The sequence below is a fragment of the Onychomys torridus genome, chromosome 8, assembly GCF_903995425.1.
Source record: "Onychomys torridus chromosome 8, mOncTor1.1, whole genome shotgun sequence".
NCBI classification, from domain to species: domain Eukaryota; kingdom Metazoa; phylum Chordata; class Mammalia; order Rodentia; family Cricetidae; genus Onychomys; species Onychomys torridus.
This window is the reverse complement of record NC_050450.1, coordinates 61,642,204-61,664,092: the sequence shown is the minus strand read 5'-3', so window position 1 is coordinate 61,664,092 and position 21,889 is coordinate 61,642,204. Positions and strand designations below refer to the sequence as shown.

Sequence of the window (21,889 nt, the reverse complement as noted above, 5' to 3'; positions counted from 1 at the left end):
CGGAAGTCTCGCGGTGTTTCAGTTTGAACCGACCGGCGGGCACCCGCCATGGCAGCGTCCCACCAGCAGCCCGGGACCCGGCTCTTTCGAACGTACGCGGCGAGGGGCGTCCGGAGGTCGCAGCGGCAGCTTAGCCGGCCGGCCGTGCCATGGTTCCAGCCGCCGGATCCGAAGCGCGCCTTCAGCAGCAGCTTCAGCGGCGATGACCCGTCGCGGTCTGTCTCTTCCGACGACCCGGACGACCCTGATGACCCCGACTTCCCTGGCAGCCCAGTAGGCCCACGGCGCCGGCGACCTCGGGGCCGCGTCCCCCGCCAGGGCACCCTGACAGCCACCCAGAGGCTGCGGCCTCGGCCCCCGCAGAAGTGCAGCACCCCGTGCGGCTGGCTGCGACCGCCACACTTCCCCAGCTGCAACCTGGGCTGCCTAAGCCCGGACCTAGGCGTGTGCAGCCAATCCAGGGACAGCAACGACCTGGGCACCAGCGCCTCCCTGTTCAGCTCTCCGGCCTCCCCCGGAGCCCCCGACTCGGATGGAGCCTCTGCAGTCCCCAACGACGGCCCCTTCCCAGCAGCCTCCTTGGACGAAGCATCTCTGCCCTGCCCCCAGGAAGCAGCAACAGATGGAGGCGGGTCCACCAGGATGGGTCGCCAAGCCGGAGCCGGCTTCAGGTCATCTCTCTGTAGCCTTGTGGACTCAGGGACCACGGAAGATTACGAGTTTGGGACCGATGGGGAGAATGTGAAGGAATCGTGTAATGGAAGACAGCAGGTGGGATACAGCCTAACGGGCCCGGGTCTGGCAAGCATGGGAAAGAGAAGGGCCGCAAGTCAAACGGTTGTATCTCAAAGAGCCGACCAGGTGCACGGTAGAAAGGCCAGTTCTTGCAAAGACCTTCGTGTACCAGAGCGAATCAGCAGGCCTAAGAGAACTGGGCCACTCCGGAAGAGAAAACAGCAAGAAGCAACGGGAACCTCTGCCCTTCGCTACCACAAATCTAAGAAGAAAAGAGAAGATTCAGTCCCCTCCCCGGACTTGAATCCTATCCGTGAAGCCTGTTCTTGGACCAAAACCAGAGCCTCCTTCAGTTTCCACAAGAAGAAAATTATCACGAATGTGTCAGAAGTGTGCTGCAAATATACTGCCAGTTCTCCCTCTAGGTCCCTCCTGTCTGAATATTCGACCTCTCTTATCATGAGCAGAGCAAGCAGTACTGTTTCTTCCCGTCACTCCTCTTCTATGTATTTGCTAAGCCCCTTTGAAGCCCTGGAGATCACAGACAAAAAGCCATCTTATGCTGAAAAGGTTTATGGGGAGTGTAATCAGGAAGGACCTATCCCCTTTAATGATTGCCTTTCCACGGAAAAACTGGAACACTGTGAGAAGATTGGGGAAGGAGTGTTTGGCGAAGTGTTTCAGACAATTACTGATCAAACACCTGTAGCCCTAAAAATCATTGCTATTGAAGGACCAGATTTAGTCAATGGGTCTCATCAAAAGACGTTTGAGGAGATCCTGCCAGAGATCATCATCTCCAAAGAGCTGAGCCTCTTGTCTGATGAGGTGCACAACCGCACAGAAGGCTTTATTGGGCTGAACTCAGTGCACTGTGTTCAAGGGCCTTACCCTCCCTTGCTGCTCAAAGCCTGGGATCATTATAACTCAACCAAAAAATCTGCAAATGACCGGCCTGACTTTTTCCAGGAAGACCAGCTCTTTATAATATTGGAATTCGAGTTCGGTGGGACTGACTTAGAGCAAATGAAAACAAAGCTGTCCTCCGTGGCTGCTGCAAAGAGCATTCTGCACCAGATCACCGCATCCCTCGCCGTGGCAGAAGCATCGCTGTGCTTTGAGCACCGTGACTTACACTGGGGGAATGTGCTCTTAAAGAAAACCAACCTCAAAGAGCTCCACTACACCCTCAATGGGAAGACAAGCTCCATTCCCACCCATGGGTTACAAGTCAACATCATCGACTACACCCTGTCCCGCTTGGAGCGGGATGGGATCGTCGTTTTCTGTGATATCTCCGCTGAAGAGGAACTATTTACAGGTGAAGGTGACTACCAGTTCGAGATCTACAGGCTCATGAGGAAGGAGAACAGAAACTGCTGGGGTGAGTATCACCCTTACAATAATGTGCTGTGGCTACATTACCTCACAGACAAGATTCTGAATCGTATGAGCTTTAAGACTAAATGCCACACCACAGCCATGAAGCAAATAAAGAAAGACCTGCAGCATTTCTACAGAACTGTACTGAGCTTCAGCTCTGCCACGGACCTGCTCTGCCAACACAGTCTGTTTAAGTAAGCCGGTTCTTAGTGCTCACATTGAGAGCACTTGCAAAGCCCCACTGAGTACACCTTCAACGCCTCTGGGACTGTTTTCAATCTCTGCCACCAGAGCAGGATGGAGGTAAATGCCCATCCTTAAGAGGTCCCTGGCAGCTTTTTAAGAGAATCTTGTTTTTAAAAGGTAAACAAAGTGTTTGTCGACATGATTAAATTTGCTTTTAACAAGTGTTCTTAAAAATAAACTACATAGAGGACAAGTTTTGAGCCTTGATACCTTATGTAGGATGAGCAGAAACAAGTAAGAAAAGCCCAGCCCTCAGCTGCAGTCCTTCCTGCTCCTGATGCTGTTGTCAAGGCTGCTGCAGGAACCAGGCCTCAGATGAGTTATTTACTCAATGCAAAAAGGTTTTAGCAGAACAGAGCAAAAAAAAATAAAGAAAAGAGAGAGAGAGAGACTAGAGGGACAAAACCAAGATGGAGGGGGGTACACCAGCATGGGGAAGTGTGGGAAACGCTTATCAAATTCATTCACCAATCACGCAGAAGCAGAATTTATGGATTTTCAAAAGGGAAATAAATGTCTCTATGGCTCTGATGTTTGAATTTTTGCTTATTTTTATCAAAGAAAGGGGAACAGATTGCTTTAAGATCTTAATGATTAATTTTCCTTCTGACTTACTCCTAGTATTTTCCCATAATTAAGTTGTCTTGTTTTTTATTCCTAAAGCTCATGTGGGTTTGTTTGGGTTTTAAAATTTTAAGTGTACATTGGTGTGTGTTCAGCTACAGATTGAGAGGCAGAGGGTCAAATAGAAATCAGGACAACTTCAGGTGTCCTCAGGAATGCTGTCCACCTTTGTGACAGTCATCCATGGGCCTGGAATTCACCAATTAAGCTGGATTTGTGGGTTAGTGAGCCTCAGGGATCCTCCACTTTCCTAGCAGTGAGAGATTACAAGCGCATACCACCACGCCCAGCATTTTTACATGGGTTCTGGGAATCAGATTTTATGCTTGCGAGGCAAACACTCTACTGAGTTATCCCCCAGCCCTATTTTATTTTTTGTAGCCCTGAGGATTGAATCCAGGGCCTGGTGCAGGGTAGCAGGCAGCTTTGCACTGAGCTGCATCCCCAGCCCTCTTTATTTTGTGCCATGATTTCACTAAGTTGTTCAGGCTTGTCTTGAACTTATTCCATAGCCAAGCTGGCTTAAACTTATGAAATTCCCTGCCTCATCCTCACAGACAGCTGCAATTAAAAGCCTGTGCCACCAGGCCTGGCTAAAGCTCTAGTTTTTATACCTTTGAGAATCTGTAGTCTCTACAAAGACATGTGATCATGATAATGAATCCTGCAAATGAGGGTGGTGGTGGCACACGCCTTTAATCCCAGCACTCGGGAGGCAGAGCCAGGCAGATCTCTGTGAGTTTGAGACCAGCCTGGTCTACAAAGTGAGATCCAGGACAGGCACCAAAACTACACAGAGAAACCTTGTCTCAAGAAAAAAAAAAAATCATACAGAAACAAAACAAAAGCTAGGCAGTGGTGATGTACACTTTAATCTCACACCTAGAAGGCAGAGGCAGATATCTGTGAGTTTGAGGCCAGCCTGGTCTACAGAGTGAGTTCTAAGACAGCCAGGAGTACACAGAGAAACTGTGTCTCAGAGGGGAAGAAAAAAAAAAAAAAAAAGAAAGAAACCCATTTAAATACCTGAGTCTTTGTCAGATTCTTCACTCTTACAATCTGGAAAGTTTGTACTCTGATGGGGACACAAATTTGCAGCTGGAATACAGCTCCAAAGAGATTTTCCCCATGCACCTGCCAAATAAAATGAGCGGCAAGTCAAAACTTAGTGGCTTTAGCAGTCTTAGATTGACGGTAATCGCTATGTACTTACGTTGAAGAGGAAGTCTTTGTGGTCAGAAGGGCTCTGGCTTGTGTTCATGTACATCACTGACGGTCTGCAATGAGAGGAAGGACATGCGTGAGGACTCGAGGCTCCTTCCTGTTTCCAACTGGATACACTAAGACAGATGGCAAACCGGCTGGAGAGATGGCTCAGTGGCTAAGAGCACTGGCTGCTTTTCCAGAGGTCCTGAGTTCAGTTTCCAGCAACCACATCTGTAATGTGATCTGGAGCCCTCTTCTGGCCTGCAGGCATACATGCAGGCAGAACACTGTATACACAATAAATAAATCTTTAAAAAAAGAGGACTCAAAACTGAAAGTCAAAATGTTTAGTCCTTGTAAGGCAGTTGGCACAAAAGAATATTTGCAGGCTATACAGTTGGACTCTGCTTTGAGTAGCCTCCCTCTTTTCTCTAACTTGTATGTGTGTGAGTGCGTGTGTGACCTGTGGGTGCACATGTGCAGGCCAGAGATCAACATTAAGTCCCCTCTACTCTCTAGTATCTCACTGAACCTGGGAGCTTGCTGTTTCATCTAGACTGGCTGGCTGGCAAGCCAGAAGGATCTGCCTCTCTTACCCCACCAACCCCAGCACTGACATTCCAGATGTGCATCACACCACTGACTTTTACATGGGTGCTGGTAATCTGAACTCAGGTCCTGATGCTTACACGGAGAGAACATTACTCACCAAGTCATCTCCCCAGCCCTTCTCTATCCCCACAGCCACCCCCTTTCCCGAGCATCACATCATCCTTTTGTAGCAGGACCAGTTGGCACCGTGCTTTTGATGACCACTATGATGTTTCAAAAACCTAACATGATGTATGCAAGTAGTGCCATAAAGAAACCGAAACTGGGGCTGGAGAGGTGGCTCAGTGGCTAAGAGCACTGACTGTTCTTCCAGAGGTCCTGAGTTCAATTCCCAGCAACTACATGGTGGCTCACAGCCATCTGTAATGAGATCTGGTGCCCTCCTCTGGCCTGCAGGAATACATGCAGACAACATTGTATACATAATAAATAAACCTTTAAAAACGGAAAAAAAAGAAAGAAACTGAAACAAACTGCCACTCCATGGGCAGAAAAGTAAAAGTTCATTCCAAACTGCCAATGGATCTTGATATGCTGACAGCACCACAGGGGTTTGTTAATTGGAGAGCCAGATGTCCCTTTGCCAGAGGGAAGGGAACTGACTCTTGGCAGATGAGAACCAGTTTCACAAGTCCTAATGAAGGCTAGCTTTTATCTAACCACCAGAAATCCTGTAGTCTAGGTTGAACTGGGACTCAGTTTTAGACAAGTCAGTGAGCCTGCCCTTTTTGTGTGTGGGAGGCTACCCTTTGCACCTGACAGTATCCTAGAGAGTCTGAGCATTAAACAGCCTCCACGCAGAGAAGGGCAATGCCCACATCCACCCTGATGGGCACTTGTGTCCACAAGAGAGAATCCCCAAAGCAGTCCTCAGTGCATGACCATCACACAGACCCCTTGGGAGTCCTTACCTGGGAAGAACTGCAGTGAAGGCATGCCTGAACTGAAGGCTGTGGGTCTTTCTGGCCAAAGACTTCTCATGGGAACTAGAAACAAAAATGTTAATTGACCACTCCTTGTTACCTTGACTTCCTGAGAAACATCTCAAAGATGAATCTCTTAGCAGGCCACACTTAGAGAAATGTTGATTTTAGTATGATTTCTGATTCCATACTTGACATTTTGGGTCAAAGAATTCCCTGTTATGGACTTACCTTGCACACTGAATAATGGTTATTGGCATCTGTCAATAGGAGACAGTATCCCCTTCTAACTCATGGCAATCAAAATTAGTTCTAGAATTCTGAGCATGGTGGCACACGCCTTTGATCCCAGCACTTGGGAGGCAGAGGCAGGCAGATTTCTGAGTTCGAGGACAACCTGGTCTACAGAGTGAGTTCCAGGACAGCCAAACACAGAGAAATCTTGTTTCAAAAAAACAAAACAACAACAAACAAGAAACAAAAAAAACCCAAAAACTTCAGACATTGCCTCAGGAGTAGAATTGCCCTTGTTTGACCCCTCCCAGCACCACATCCTCTTCTACCCTTGACCATGATAGAACATGATAGAGTTCTATCAGAGTTGAGAAGGTCAGAACTAGGACTCCGGTTCCACCAGGATATACCCTAGTGTTCGTCTGTGTGAATGCAAATATCTTAAGTATCTTTGATGAGAGGAAACTTCCGTGGGCTCAGTGAGGTACTCCCTTTCTCCCAGAACAATGAGAGAGCCAGAGCACTCGGCCTAAACACGACAAGACTCCCCCCACCCCCAAGGCCGCATCCTAAGTCTGCTAACACAGTCACTACTTACTTAGAGATGGTCACAGTGATGTCTGCTGTCCTGTTTGGAAAGATACTCTCCTCTAGCTGCCAAATTACTGAGACATTTACCTGTTTTAAAGGAGGAAATAAAAAATGAGTGGGGGAACTAGTCACTTGACAGCTGCTCACTAGTCACAGCCCGGACTGTTTCAAACTGTGGTGGTCTGAATAAGAATGCCCCCCCCCCCCACACACACACACTCAAATATTTGACCGACAGAGAGTGGAACTCGGACAGGATGGGAAGGATTAGAAGGTGTCTTTGTTGGAGGAAGTATGTCACTGGGGGTGGAGGGTGGGGTGTATTATGTTTTCAAAAGTCCACACCAGGCCAGTCTGCTTGTGGATCAGGATGTAGCTCTCGGCTACTTCTCCAGCACCATGCCTGTCTGCTTCCTGCCATCATGAAAATGGACTAACCCTCTGAAACTGTAAGCAAGCTCCCAATTAAATGCTTTCTTTTCTAAGAGTTGCCTTGGCCACCTGGTCTCTTCACAGCAATAGAACAGTGACTAAAACCCTGGCTAAGCAGCACTAGTTAACGCAGTTTACATTTCTCATGGGTTTGTTGTTGTTTGTAGCACAGCCACTATTTCATATAAGCTTCACTATGTGAATACCGAGTGAGCCAAACAGACAGCGTTATTCTCCTTCTACAAAAGTACAGCAGAGTTGCTGCACGGTACGAAGATAATTTGGGGAGCTGGAGAGATGGCTCAGAGGTTAAGAGCACTGGCTGCTCTTCCAGAGGTCCTGAGTTCAATTCCCAGCAACCACATGGTGGCTCACAACCATCTGTAATGAGATCTGGCGCCCTCTTCTGGTGTGTAGGGATACGTGCAGACAGAACACTGTATATATAATAAATAAATAAATCTTTTTTTAAAAAAAGATAATTTGGTCTGATATTCCTTCCATACTAGCCCCGCTTCCCTTTACTTTCCTCTCCTCGGAGAAGCCAGCACTGGCCATCAGGAACTATTCCCTACACCCCACTGTTGTACATTTCAGGGCAGGCTTAGCAGTTCTCAACACTGCTACATGGAGACCACAGCAAAGGGAAGCATAGGGACCACAGCTGAAAGATGCAGACGAGGCTGGGAGCTCCAGGGGAGTGAGAAGAGCCATCTAACCCTAACAGACTCACAGATGATCTCTTGAGTATGGGGTGACCAATCTTGCAGTTCACGACCAGGACAGCAGCGGCTGGCTTGGGGTCATCACACTGAATGTCTGGAGAGAGTGGCTGTTAAAACAGAAGGAGATGTTTTGGTTTGGGTTTTATTTTTTATTTATTTTACGGGTAGGAGTGTTTTGCCTGCATGTGAATGCCTGGTGCCCTCCGAGGTCAGAAGGGGCATCAGATTCCCTTGGAACTGGAGTTATAGATGGTTGTGAGCTGCCATGTAGCTGCTGGGACTCAAACCCAGGACCTCTGGAAGAACAGCAGGTGCTCTTAACTGAGCCACCTCTCCAGCCCCAGAAGATGCTCGAGGAGGAAAAGGAGCATTTCCTCACAGCAATTCAACAACCATTTGCTGGTTTGTCTACATGTCAGACTTGGTCCTTGGCCTACTCACAGCTGAGGGTTGAATTTAAACCCAAAGCCTAAGGGCAGTGTTCTGTGAGGGAAGCACAGTAGCGGTGGACTCTGGTTCCTGCTGACAGGGCTGTATAAAGTCTTCACAGAGAGGAAGACACTGGAGCTGGGCTGTGGACCAATGCAAAGTGTCACACTGAGATGGGGGGAAAGCTTGTGTGTGTTCTAGCACTGACCGTTTATGCAGCCTTCTAACCAGGGCTCCCCATCTGGATCACCAAACACAGAAAGCTACTCTCCCCCAGATGGCCCATCATTGCTAATCTCACCAACCCGTTCATTCTAGATAGGTAGACGATAATTTCAACTTTTCTCAATAGATGCTAACTTAGCCCAAGTAGATTCTCTCTCTCTCTCTCTCTCTCTCTCTCTCTCTCTCTCTCTCTCTCTCTCTCTCACTCACACACACACACACACACACACCCTCCAGGCAAACCTATAGTCCCAATAGAGTCAAGTTTTACTGACTCACTACAATGAGGACTGTCTTGTGGGGTGTCTTCACTCAGCAAAGGAAAAGGCAGAGTTGTCGAGGGTTGGGGGTGGGTGGGGTTAAGGAAAAAGGCAGAGGAAGCAGTCCAGAGAGCCTCACAGCAGGGCAGAGTAAAGGGTCAGGTGATGCCAGGGGTGGCACAATCCCAACTGGGTTAACATAACTCCATGAGGAAAGCTGTGTCCAGAAACACTGCATCTGCAGCCCTGTACCTTAGATGGACACTGAATCTACTTGTCTCTGTCCGAGGGACTTAGATGCCCCTAGACAAGAGTGGGGTGGTTTCCTAGTTCCCAAAAGAACTTCAAGCCTCAGAGTTTCTGACCATCTTTGAATTAAGAGAACAGAACATCTCAGTATCGTGACACTTGGCAGCCACATGCTTGCGAGTACGTCTTTGCAGCTGGCCTCGTGACTGGTGAACAGTTGGGTAGAATTTTCACTTCCTCAATTCCTTAGGCATTAGAATACATCTCTCGCAATCCTGGTTAAGGAAGACTGTACACAAGGAGGGGTGATTATGTGGCACCACTGAAGGCTAGGGTCCAGCATTGGAGAGGGTTTGTCTAATTGCGATTCCTGTGCTGGATGGAGCAGAAGGAGGAGGCTGGTGGTGATGGCAGAGAAGCAGGTGGGCAACAAGGGAAAGGCATGGCTGTATTTCCCAAGCCGCCGTGTCCCGGGTACCTTCTGTATCCTCTTAAACTGTAAGTTTCTGGGGTAATTCAGAGCCATGTTTGTCATGTAGGAATCTTCCCCGGAGTTAGTCAGGCTGATGTTCATGGTCACCTCCTTTGTGACTCCCACCACCAGCTCCTGCCTGCAAAGGGTGGAGAGACAGACAGACAGACAGACAGAGAGTGGGCGTGTGCACTGGCAGTGCATTTAATCTGTAAAACTTCCTGCACTGCAGAAAAGCACATCCTTAACTATCACCCAAGATAAGCTGTAAAAAGGCCCAGATTTTCTTCCTTTTAGTAGAGCTGAACCCTGGCTGCATGTCCACCTTAACAGCCTAGTCACTAAGCAGTTAGTGAGATTATAACCACTTACTTAGTGGTTACCTTGTACCAAATGCCATGCCCATGAGCTCACTTGATCCTCAGAATTACCCTAGAAAGTAGTATAGTTACTTTGTATTTTGCAGAAGAGGAAACCGGAGCGGAAAGACTAGCCTTCACCACTGAGCTATGTCCTAGCTCAGTTCAGGCGTTTGGCTAGTTTTTAAAACAGTTTCAATTTGTTGCTCAGGCTGGTTGGTCTGTCACTGTGTATTCCAGCTGGCCTTGCCATCCTCCTGCCTCAGCCTCCCAGTGTTGGGATTAGATGTGAGCTACAGTGCCTATCTACGTTTGTTTTTTGAGACAGAGTCTCACTTTGTCCAGGCAGTCAAGGAGTCTAGGATCATTTGATTTTATAGGGGATCCACATCTGCAGAGAAGTCAAAACCCACTGCAACTGTGGAGTGTCTCCGTAGCAGCTTGCTGGCTATGGACGCTAGGGGGCGATACAGGCCAAGCTGAGCACATTACATTTGGAGAGGAACTGGCTAGGAGGCGGATCTTGGTTGTACTTCAGTCCCGGTTGAGAGCAGCTGTGTCTTGAATGAGTTCCTTAGTGCGGGCCCCACATAATCATGCACATCTAAAATGGAAGTCCACAAAGATCCACTCGGATAGGGACTCTGCCTTGACAACTCCAGACAACTGGTCATCAGCAACTTGACACACATGGTAGCCATTGAGGGCATTTTAAGACTGGCCATATGTCCCAAACCAAACTCAGCTTAGCTCCAGCAACGCCATCATGGAGCCGAACTTTTAGTGGATTCAAAGTGGTGCAATAAAACATCTGCAATGCTGGAAAGATAGTCCACAACCTACTGTCTCATTGATGCGTTAGCGACATGTGGATATTCAGTATGATGAAAAACAGCAGGTGCCACTAAAGAACTGTATTGTTTTACATTTTATTTTAGGTAGATGGGTGGGTTTGCCTGCATGAAGTCTATGCTCCACACGCATGGAGTGCCCTGGGAGGCCAGAAGAGGGACCCTGCAACTGGAGTTACAGACAGTTGTGAGCCACCATGTAGTTGCTGGGAATTAAATCTGGGTCCTCTGAAAGAACAGTCCAGGTTCTTAACCACTGGACCATCTCTCTATCCCTGGAGTTACATTTTTTTTTAACAATGCATTTAAATGTAATGACCTTATTATTGAAAATCCGACTGGGACTGGTGGTGAGTGTATTGGATTATGCAGTTGTAGATGCCAGGGATGGGCCTTCACCTTGCTCCCTACCTCTATGGTTAGCAAATCCAAAGACTCTAACTTCAAAAGATAACCACTGTCTTTGCTGCCAGCCAGTCTAAGCCAGCCACCCTCTTTCCTGCACCTTCGTTGTCAGAGTAGTAATTATTATCTCCCTGCTTCCTATACTCCATCATTGTCTAACAGTGGTTCTCAACCTGTGGGCCACGACCCCTTTGAGGGTCAAATGACCCTTTCACAAGGGTCACCTAAGACCATCGGGGGAGAAAAACAACTATTTACATTACAATTCATAACAGTAGCAAAGTTACAGCTATGGAGTAGCAATGGAAATAATTTTATAGTCGGGGTCCCCACACCATGAAGAACGTAGGGTCGCAGCATTGGGAAGGTTGAGAACCATTGCTGTAGCAGAGCTAGACCCTTACAATGTGAGCCCACCTCTGGCCTCCCAGCTCGCATTCAAGGCCCTTCTAAGGGACCTCCTTAGACTTTCCTCCCCTCTCCTATGTGACTCCCTCCCCTCTCACCCTTCACATGGAATCCATGCTCTACCTTCCACCTGCCAGGGCTGCTTCCAGCAGGGTATTTGCACTACCTTCGGATACCACACGGATGGTACCCACCTCCTCCTGTCACCCCCTGACCATCCTATTTAAGACCTCCCCACCCCTTCTCTGCACCATATCCCATCTGTCTGGAGTTTACTCAGCTATCACTTTCCCTTTAAGTACCAGGAGGGCAAGGATTTGTGTCTGTACCATTGACTGGGGTGTTTCCCAGCATCTAGAGCCCCTGGAACAGAGCAAAACTACTCCAGAAATACTGGATGAACTTGGCCAAGAGGTGAACCAGAGGAACCAGAGGAAGTTCTAGGAGCGAGGACCACTGTGGACATAGCGTGGTCCAGGGGGTCAAGAGACCTGGGTTCAGGTTCACCAAGTGGCCACTGAGAGCTAAGGCCACACCCTCAACTATTTCCTGATCTGCATAATGGGAAGACAAATCTTTATCTTGCCTCCCTCACAGGGTGGCTGAAACAACAAATACAAAATCCCATTGAGGGCCATGAAGGAAGGGGAAAGGATTGTGCGTGGATCCGGGTAAGAGGCTTGCCCAGGTGAATCCTCAGGAGGACATGAGCTGCAGAAATGATGCTGATAACAAGATTCAACTCACTGAGAGATGGTGGCAGTCAGCTGGACCTCGGCAATGCAGAATACTTTGTTCTTGCAGTCCTTCTCATAGGGCAGCTGTAACCAGACAAAGACGAGCAGAGTCAGCCCTGGGAGCCTACCTCTCCCAGCAACCCTCACTCCGACCTTCTCCTCGGGGTACTTCTGCCCATCATGCCCTCCTGCTTGAAGAAGCATGACCCGAGGAGAGTGACGGCTGGCAGCTGGGACTGTGTCCACAGGGCCAAGGGAGCTGTGTGTGTGTGACATTCCTGGACAAGACGGGCACACTGTGATCTAGGCCTTTCGCCAAGCTCAAATGTGGGATGACCTTTGTGGAATGATAGGCATGCTGTCGTATTTGTATCGTGTGCATCTCTCTGCCTCCAACATCTGGGAAGACAAACCTTTGTGAAGGAAAGCTTCCTTGGGAGTGTAGGCAGAAACAGCTGGGGCAGGAACAGGAACTGACCAGATGCTACAGGTGAATCCTTGCCAGCACCCTCCCCCACTGTGGCGGTCTTCTTGGTAAGGCTTCCCTTGTAATTCTGCATGCACGCCACAACTAAATCAGAGAGTCACATCTGCTTGTAATCCTAGCACTGTGGGTACTGTGGCACGATGGTGAGTTTGGGGCCTGGGCTCCATAGCAAGACCTTGTCTCAAAAGCAGACAAAGAAAAGATACGTTTGGTTCAGAAGCTCTCTTCAAGATTGAAAAATCTCAGTTTGAGTTGGAAAAAAAAAAAAAAAAAGCAAGTGTTGTAACATAGCCAAGTCTAGTTTTTGTTTTTGTTTTTTTCAGCGAAGGAAACAGCCCGCTCTCCTGCTTAAGAGTCTGTCTGTAGCTCCCCAGCAGCTGGAGATCACTGCAGCAGCTTTCTACAGGGAGAGAAGTGGGCTGGGCTTGGAGAGGGAGCCCAGAGCTTGAAAGGAGGCCATGCACTTGCCAGAAAAGAAAGATGCATTTTGCAAGTCAGAGTGCGGAGCTCTGAGCTCTGTCTAACTGGACCAACAAATTTGTGCTGTCTAGTTTGCGTTGGTTTTGGTGCTTGGATAGAAACCCAGGGTCCACGCCCCAGGTCCTGGGTTTTGTTTTTTGGTTTTTTTTTATTTAAATTTTATTTCTTTTTACTGCTTGTTGTATACAATCCATGTATGTGAGCGTGGGCACATGCATGCCACACAGTGCCCTGTGGCTGTCAGAGGACAGCTTTCAGGGGTCATTTCTCTCCCTCAACCAGGAAATCTGTGAACTGAACCCTGGTCCCCAGGCTTGCACAGTAAGTGCTCCTCCCTTCTCCCACCCACCCTGATGAAAGACAACAGGGTTAACCCATCTTAGCTCCCAGCTGCAATGCATTCCCGGCTAGCAGCTGCATACTCTCACAGCACCTACTTTTTCCTCATCCCTTTTATTGATGGAATAAATATTTTAAAATCTCTTTCCCTAACCATCACAGTAATAACTGACAGCTTACAAATAGACATTGAGCAGGAAATGTACATCTCAAAATTTCTCCCTAAAATACTCCTTTACAAAGGCAAATGGGAGCAGGAATAGTCCAGTCAACGCTGGTCGCCTCCCATGTGATGTCCCGACACAGCTTTACTTCTGTGATGCACCTGCCAAAACGCACAGCCTGGATCTAACTATGAGGAAACACCAGAAATAACCCAACCAAGGGACAGGCTATAAAATGGCTGCCCTACATCCTTCAAACCCTGAGGGTCCTTAGAGACAAGAAAACAAAAGCTAGGTATGGTGTCAAAGGCCTGTAGTCCTAGCACTCGGAAGGAGGAAGCAGGAAGATCTGGAGCTCAAGGTCATCCTTGGTTATATAGAGAGTTCAAGGCCAGCCTGAACTATAGGAGACCCAGTTGCAAAATAAAAATAAAGGCTGGAGAGATGGCTCAACAGTTAAGAACACTAGCTGATCTTCCAGAGGTCCTGAGTTCAATTCCCAGCACCCACTTGGTGGTTCACAACCATCTGAAATGGGATCTGAGTCCCTTTTCCGGCATGCATGGAGACAGTGCACTCATATATATAAAATACATAAATCCTTGCCAGGTCGTGGTGGCACATGCCTTTAATACTAGCACTCGAGAGGCAGAGACAGGTAGATAGTTTGAGGCTGGCCTGCTCTACAGAGTTCCAGGACAGCCAGGGCTACACAGGAGAAACCCTGTCTTGAAAATACAAAATAAATAAATAAACATAAAAATAAAGACAAGAAAAGATATAAGTCAATCATTCTAGATTAGAAGTGACTGAGATAGCGGGTGGTGGTGGCGGCAGTGGCGGTGGTGGCAGCGGCGGCGGCACACGCCTTTAATCCCAGCACTCAGGCCAGGCAGATCTCTATGAGTTCAAGGCCAGCCTGATCTACAGAGGGAGATCCAGGACAGGCACCGAAACTACACAGAAAAACTCTATCTCAAAAAACCAAAAAGAAAAAAGTGACTAAGATAAATGACAATGAAGGATCCTAGATTTATTTATTTTATTATTGATTGATCAATCGATTGGTTAATTGATAAAGGGTCTCACTGTTCAGCCATGGATGACCTTGAACCTCTGTTCTTTCTCCTGGATTCTGGGGTTACAGTCATGGGCTGCAGCAGGCCTAGTTTTGAGTGCTGGCTAGGAGTGAACCTAAGACTCCGTATGTCCTAGGCAAGCATTCTACCAGCTGAGCTGCATCCCCAGAACTTTTTTTTTCCTTTTGCTAAAAAGCAAGTTACTAGGATATCAAACAAAAGATGAATAAACTCGTAGAGTAGATAACAGTATTCCTTCAGTGTTTATCTGATTTTCATTCACTGTGCTGTGGCAGGAAAAGGCCTTGTTTGGGGAGTATATACTGAGCATGGGGCTAAGTCTTGTATATTTATTATAAGGATCAGCCTTAATAATATACTTCCCAGGGGCCCAGAAGAGAAACTATGAACAATGAAAATTATTTTTGGGAAAAGAATCTAAGTACACCAAGCTCTTTGTCTGTCTGCTTTATTCCTCTGGGATAAAATCCTGTCTACACAGCCCAGCTCCTTTCTTGCCTGATTTCTCTCTGTATTTATCTACTGCTCCCTCTAAGTTCTATCTTAATTCTCTCATCTAGTTCCTTCCCATCTTAGCTCCTCTCCCACCTCCTTCCTCATGTTCTTCCTCATCTGGCTCTTCCTCGTCTTCCATCTCGTTCCTCTAGTCCTCTCTTCCAGCCCTTCAATCTAGTTCTTCCCATCTCAGTTCGTTCCTCTCCAGTTCTTCCCGTCAAGTTCTCCCATTCTCTTCCTCTTCTTTGTCTTGTCCTTCTCTGAAAATAGAACTGCCTTTTCACACCTTTGACCCTACCACTCCACTCCAGGCTATCTCTGCTTCTTCTGGCCAGTGTGCTCGGTTGCTAGGCAACTTGGTATGCAACTTCCTTCACAGCTAGCTGGGCCTGAAAATTGGAACCTTTTAGTTCTGAGTTAATTGTTAAGGGTGGATCTAAAACTAGAGATAAGACTTTGGAAAGGAGAAAGTTAAGCTTAATTAGCACATCCACCAGGCCTTCTCAAACAGGTGGTCTGGATGCTTAAGTCTGCTCTAGAGAGTACAGAGGTATCTCTGATAAGATAGTTTCATCCCTCTGAGGATGGTCCCGGCCAGATGCTGCTAATGACGATAATTACAGGGAGGCTTGAACTGGGGTTCTGACTGCACATAGCTGTCGGCGCAGAAGGTTATCTAAATATTCCATTAGTAGAGGGGAAATGGTGCCCAGTAAATGATGGAAGAGCTACAATAGCACACAAGAAACTCATAGCAGGGAACGGAGCCAGTATCACCAAGGCTCCTTGAGCCTCGGCTTGACCTCTAGAAGGCGTCTTCCAGGTATTAGCTTGTCATAACCAGCTGAAATCCTACTTTTTTTTTCCCCCGGAGCTGAGGAACTCAGGGCCTTGCGCTTGCTAGGCAAGCATTCTACCACTGAGCTAAATCCCCAACCCCAAAATCCTACTTTATATATTTTTGCTGCTTATAGCAGTGAAGACATCAGATCTGTAACTTATTTTCAAATGAGAATTCTTTGGATTTATTTGTTTGTTTGTTTGTTTTTTTGTTTTGTTTTTTGTTTTTGTTTTTTGAGACAGGATTTCTTGGTAGCTTTGGAGCCTGTCCTGGACTAGCTCTGTAACCCAGGCTGGCCTCGAACTCACAGAGATCCACCTGCCTCTGCCTTCCGAGTGCTGGGATTACAGGCGTGTGCCACCGCCACCCAGCTGGATTTTTTTGGACAGGTTCCAACTATGTAGCCCTGGGTGGCCTAGAACTTGTTATGTAGATTGACTGGCTTTGAACTCACGGAGATCTGCCTTCAGTCTGTGCTCCCTGAATGCTGGGGTTAAAGGAGTGTGCCAACGTACCTACCCCAACTTCCATTTTTTTTTTTGTCAGAGCTGAGGATTGAACCCAGGGCCTTGCGCTTGCTAGGCAAGCGCTCTACCACTGAGCTAAATCCCCAACCCCCCATTTTTTTTTATTATTATTAAATTTTATTTTACATACCAATCAGTTTCCCCTCTCTCCTCTCCTCCAGTTCCCTCCCCCCACCTCCTTTCTAGCCCCCCTCTTTCCATGCCTCAGAAAGGGTAAGGCCTCCATGGGAGTCAACAATGCATGGTATATCAAGTTGAGGCAGGACCAAGCTCCTCCCCTCTGCATCAAGGCTGAGCGAGGCATCCCACCATAGGGAATAGGTTCCAAAAACCCAGCTCATGCACTAGAGACTGATCTGATTCCACTGCTAGGGGTCCCACAAACAGACCAAGCTATACAACTGTCACCCACATGCAGAGGGCCTAGGCCAGTCCCATAAAGTCTCCCTAGCTGTCGGTCTAGAGCCCATGAGCTCCCACAAGCTCAGGCCAGCTGTCTCTGTGGGTCCCCATCGTGATCTTGACTCCACCCCAACTCCTTTTTCACACTCACTTCTTTGTCCCTGATGATTTTTCTTTACTCTGTAAGTGGAGATTGGCGGAGGACCCTTGGGGCCACAGTCTGGGTAAGGGCAAGGTCACTTTAGGTGTGGTGGGATTAGAAAATCCAATGCTTTTATCTGTCCTTGATCAGGAAAAAGTTTCTGTTGACACTACCTGCCGGTCTCAGCCGCACAGATGGGCACCAAAGTAGAGAGGTAGGTGCAGTCTTGGTGAGCCAGACACTTCAGTATGAAGGCTCTGAGCAGGGCCTGAGCAAGCAAGTCCAAGAACTTCCTCTCTGTATCTCAGGGCAGTACAGCTCCAGTCTAGTGCCCACAAGGGACCCACCACACCATCCTCGGATACCATGCAAAGTGAGAGCCCCAGTACACAGTGTATCCATGTGTGTCACCAAGCATGTAGGCAGCACACTGTGAACAAACCCAGGGCTACAGCTAGAGACCTGGTACCCACCAGTGAGCAATGAACAGCAGCCATCTCAGGGGATCCACTGCCCTACTGACACAGTCCGAAGACCTTCCCTCCCAACTCTAGCCATATTTGAAGTTAGAGGAGCAAGTATTCAATGTGGGATGTCCCCCAAAATAATTAGGTCCTTCTTGTAGGAAGAGTCACCTGGAAGATGGCAGAGGGGTCCCTGTAGTGGTCCAGGATGGCATTGGGGTGGTCCCTCCTTCCTCCAGGTGTCTGGAACTTGTAGCTGACCTTGATGGTGATGTTGGAAAAGCAGTCGTCCTCACAAAGCTGTGCGTGGCCGAGGAAGACAGGGTCAGAGGAGGATGTGCCGAAGAGGACAAGAAGAAATGAACAATGACAGCGATGGCCAGGAATCTTCAGGTAAGCCACCAAGAGCTTTGCAAGTTTCCCCAGTCTGTCCCACCCTTGGGTCTCAGGGCTCTCACCCCAGTACAAAGGGATTCAACTTAGACTTTATGTGGAGGGCAGACATGGAGGGAAGAGTATTGGTCCCATGTGAGTTAACAAAGATCTCCAATCAATATGGAGGGCTATTGAGAAGTAAAACCAGAAAATAGGAGGTGGGTAGAGGAGGCCATTTGCTACGTTCTGTTCAAAGGAGCTTTCTTGTCAGAATAAGAGCCCTGAGGGCTGGCGAGACGGCTTGGTGTGAACAGGTTACAGGTGTTGCTCCCAAGCCTGACAACGTGAGATTAATTCCCAGCACCCACATTGTAGGAGAGAACTGGCTCCCACAGGTTGCTCTCTGACCTTCACATGAACATTGTGGAATGCATAAATAAATAAGAAGCTTTGAACTTGAGAGCAAATGAACTTGATTGCCTGGTAAAAATACAGTTAGGCTTTAAAAAAATATTTATTTTATAATTTTAACTATGTATATGTATGGGGGTATGTGCACATGAGTACAGGTGCCTAAAGAAGCCAGACATGTTGGATTCCCTGGAGCTGAATTTACAAAGCCCCCAATGTGGTGCTAGGAATCAATTTCAGGTCCTCTAGAAAAGCAATACACACTCTTAACCACTCAGCTATCTCTCCGGCTCTGGGCCTTTATCTTTAGAGGGCTATAGATGTTCTAGAAACTTTCCTAAGCCAAGTAACAACTAAAAGTGCATTCAAAGCAGAATTTGTTTGTTTTCTGAAACAAATGGTCTACATAGTTGAAAGTTCTAACACCTGTTAGAATCTGAGTTCTGGCAAGGCCACTTTTTAAAAACCATGCCTCTCAATATCTTTGCCAAGATTTCTTTTTTTTTTTTTTTTAATAACTTTTTTTTTTTTTTTAACAGCTCTCGCTGTCCTGGAACTTGCTTTGTAGACCAGGCTGGCTTCGAACTTACAGACATCCACCTGCCTCTGCCTCCCAAGTGCTGGGATTAAAGAAGAGCACCACCACCATCCAGCTAAATAACATCTTAAAATAACGTGGTCTTTCTAGCTCTGCCTTTTAAAGGATTATTTATGTTTCCATTTTATGTGTATGTGTGTTTTGCCTGTATGTATGTCTGTGCTCCATGTGAGTACCTAGTGCCCTCAGAAGTCACTAGAAGGCATTGGAGTCCCCGGAACTGGAGTTACAGATGGTTTTGAGCCGCTATGTGGGTACTGGGAGTCAAATCTGGGTCCTGGAAGAGCAGTCAGTGCTCTTAACCACTGAGCCATCCCTTCAGCCCTCTAGTTCTTGCCTTTTAATCATTCTGTGTTTCTGATGTAGATTCACTCAAGACCCTTCAGCCTATTGTTACTATCAGGAGATTAGACAGCACAATGACACCATTCCCCTCTCTGTCCAGCCTCTAGGAAGCTCAGTTTTGGTAGACACATTCCCTCTCTCTTTCTCCCTTCTCCCCTTGTTCTTCCTTCCCAGTGGACTAAACACAGGGCCTCACACACACACAGAGCATGCAAAGCACTTCCCATGTCACTGAGTCGCACCCACAGCCCCAGCCGCTCCGGTTTGGATTTCTGGTAGGATTCTATTACCAGTGTCTCCTGTGGTTCTTGGTGTGTTGTGGGTTCAGTTGGCTCATTTGTATGGAGACAGTCCTGCATTGCACATGTCTTCTCCGGGATGTTGTCTAAATACCAACTTACCTCTTCCTCCGCAGGGATGAGACCAAAGTGCTCACACAGAAAGGACTCCGCGCTCCACTTCCTAAGGTAGCTCTGACAGCTGCTGGCGTCTGCACACTGCAGCCTCTTCCTCTGTTTGGTCACGTCCACATCCACCGTGAAGTTGAGTGACATCCCTCTAAGGCCTGGGGTTGAAGACCAGACCTTCCGATGAGGCCAGAAAGGTCAAGGCCCAGACAAAGAGCACCGGCCTGCTGAGGCTCTGTAAGCCCCCGCTGAGCAGTGTCCCTCTGTGGTGTATGGGCACTTCCTTGGGGCCAGACTCCCAGGTTTTGTTTTGTTTTTTATTTTTGTGTTTAGACAGGTATCACTCTATACCCCTGACCTGGAACTTGCTATGTAGACTAAGCTTGCCTTGAATTCACAGAGCTCTACCTGCCTTTGCCTCCCAAGTACTGGGATTAATGCCTGGCTCTTCGCCATCATTTTTGAAGGTGGTTTCCAGCCCCCATTAGTTCAGATATCCCTGGCTAGGGTTTCTCAGTGTTCTGGAGCCATACCTAGCACATTGCCTGGTTAAGTCCAACCTTGGGGAAAGAGAGTTTAGGCAGGTATGCTGGCTAGTTTCATGTAAACTGACACAAGCTAGAGGCCTTTGGAAGAGGGAACCTAGTTGAGAAAATGCCCCCACTAGCCTGGCTTGTGGGAAAGCCTGTGGTGTGTTTTCTTGATGGATGATTAATGTGGGAGGGCCCAGCTCACTGTGAGCAGTGATACCCCGCAGGCTGGTGGTCCCAGGTGCTATAGGAAAGCAGGCTGAGCAAGCCATAAGGAGCAAGCCAGTAAGCAGCATCCCTCCACACCTTCTGCTTCCAGGTTCCTGCCTTCACTTCTTGCCCTGAGTTTCCTGGATGATGGACTGCAAACCATAAACTGTAAGAAACCCTTTATTCCCCAAGTGGTTTTTGGTATGGTGTTTTTATCACAGCAATAAGAAACCCTAACCAAGAAACCAGGAGAGTGAGGTGGAAGGGGGCGGGGGAAGTACAGAAGGAGAGAAGGGGAGAAGAGGAGGAGGAGGAAGGGGAGGAGGGAGGGAGGGAGGTTGGAGGAAGAAGGAGGGAGAAGAGGAGGAGGGGATAAGCTACAGGAAGTGGAGAGTTGAAATCATGAAATCTGAGCACAGCGGGACTGAAACTATCTTGGAGATTGCGTGAGCCAAGTCCCTTACTGTGCAGAACAGAAACCAGGACCTATCAAGACACCTGCCCGGTGTCACTGAGCCGTCAGCAGCCTCTGTGTCCTAAGAATAGTAAGTCTACCCTTTTTTCTTTCCTTTTTGGAACAGACTTTCATGTATCCCAGCCTGGCCTTGAACGCAATATGTAGCTGAGAATGACCTTGAACTCTTGATCCCTCTGCCCATCTCCCGGGTGCTGAGATTTCAAGCTCACACTACCATACCAGGCCAGGTCTGTTGTTTTCTACCCTTGGGGTTGGTCATGACCCTCCCAAAAGAGGTCATGACTTGCAGGGAGCCGTCGCTAGAACTGTGCATGAGATTTAAACCTTAGGACTTTGCTGGGAGAGTGTTGGAGGGAGCTCCAGGCCCTGGACACTTGGGCCATGACAGCCATGCCTTCCCCCCTCTGGCCTTCTTCCTTCTGAAAACACACTCCCGGAGTGTCAGATAAGGGATGGAAGAACAGCCAGGCTTCCAGCATGTTCTCCAAGGTGTAAATCGTGGAGAGAGTGTCTCTGGGGGCCCTGCAATGCTCAAGTGGGAAACAGCAGGTGAGGACAGGGCAGCGGCTGCCTTTCTGACTACTGTTCCAGAAACCCCCCTCTTCCCAACATGGCTCTGATCTCAGCTTATCTGCTTCCTGGGGCATAAACCATTTAACTGAAGTAAAGACACGGGAGCCAGGCTCCAGAAGAGGGACCAGGACCACCCCTACAAGCCAATCAGAAATGACTGCAACACCACCCGGGCAACCCACCAGGCAGCTATTACCTGGCTTAGAGGCTGCACTGGAGGAGCCAACTTCAAAACACAGTTCTACATCCATCTTGCCATTGAAGGCCATCGGCAGTAAAGCGGGGGTAAAGGTCATGGACACGGTCAGGTCAACCACAGGTCGTGAGCTAAAGACAAGGAAGAGGCCCCGTGAGAAGTGAGCACAGATGCTGCCGCATTCAACATCTCCAACAGGGTATATTAGCAGTAGGGAAA

At 48.1% G+C, this 21,889-nt stretch overlaps 2 protein-coding genes across 2 annotated transcripts in view; one reads left to right on the top strand and one right to left on the bottom strand.

Annotated features, from left to right (window-relative positions):
* Itgae (integrin subunit alpha E) overlaps window positions 1-21,889 on the bottom strand; it is a 47,825-nt gene that overhangs the window by 6,976 nt on the left and 18,960 nt on the right. Inside the window, exons 16-25 of the mRNA XM_036198222.1 lie at window positions 21,671-21,801; window positions 19,678-19,841; window positions 17,719-17,847; window positions 12,117-12,190; window positions 9,353-9,485; window positions 7,720-7,818; window positions 6,562-6,641; window positions 5,718-5,792; window positions 4,202-4,265; window positions 4,015-4,122 (exon numbers count right to left, since the gene is read on the bottom strand). Coding sequence (XP_036054115.1) covers window positions 4,015-4,122; window positions 4,202-4,265; window positions 5,718-5,792; window positions 6,562-6,641; window positions 7,720-7,818; window positions 9,353-9,485; window positions 12,117-12,190; window positions 17,719-17,847; window positions 19,678-19,841; window positions 21,671-21,801 — 1,057 coding nt within the window. The remainder of the gene's footprint in view (window positions 1-4,014; window positions 4,123-4,201; window positions 4,266-5,717; window positions 5,793-6,561; window positions 6,642-7,719; window positions 7,819-9,352; window positions 9,486-12,116; window positions 12,191-17,718; window positions 17,848-19,677; window positions 19,842-21,670; window positions 21,802-21,889) is intronic.
* On the top strand, window positions 49-2,547 carry Haspin (histone H3 associated protein kinase). The gene has a single exon (XM_036198221.1). The coding sequence runs from the start codon at window positions 49-51 to the stop codon at window positions 2,314-2,316; it is 2,268 nt and encodes a 755-aa protein (XP_036054114.1). The 3' UTR covers window positions 2,317-2,547.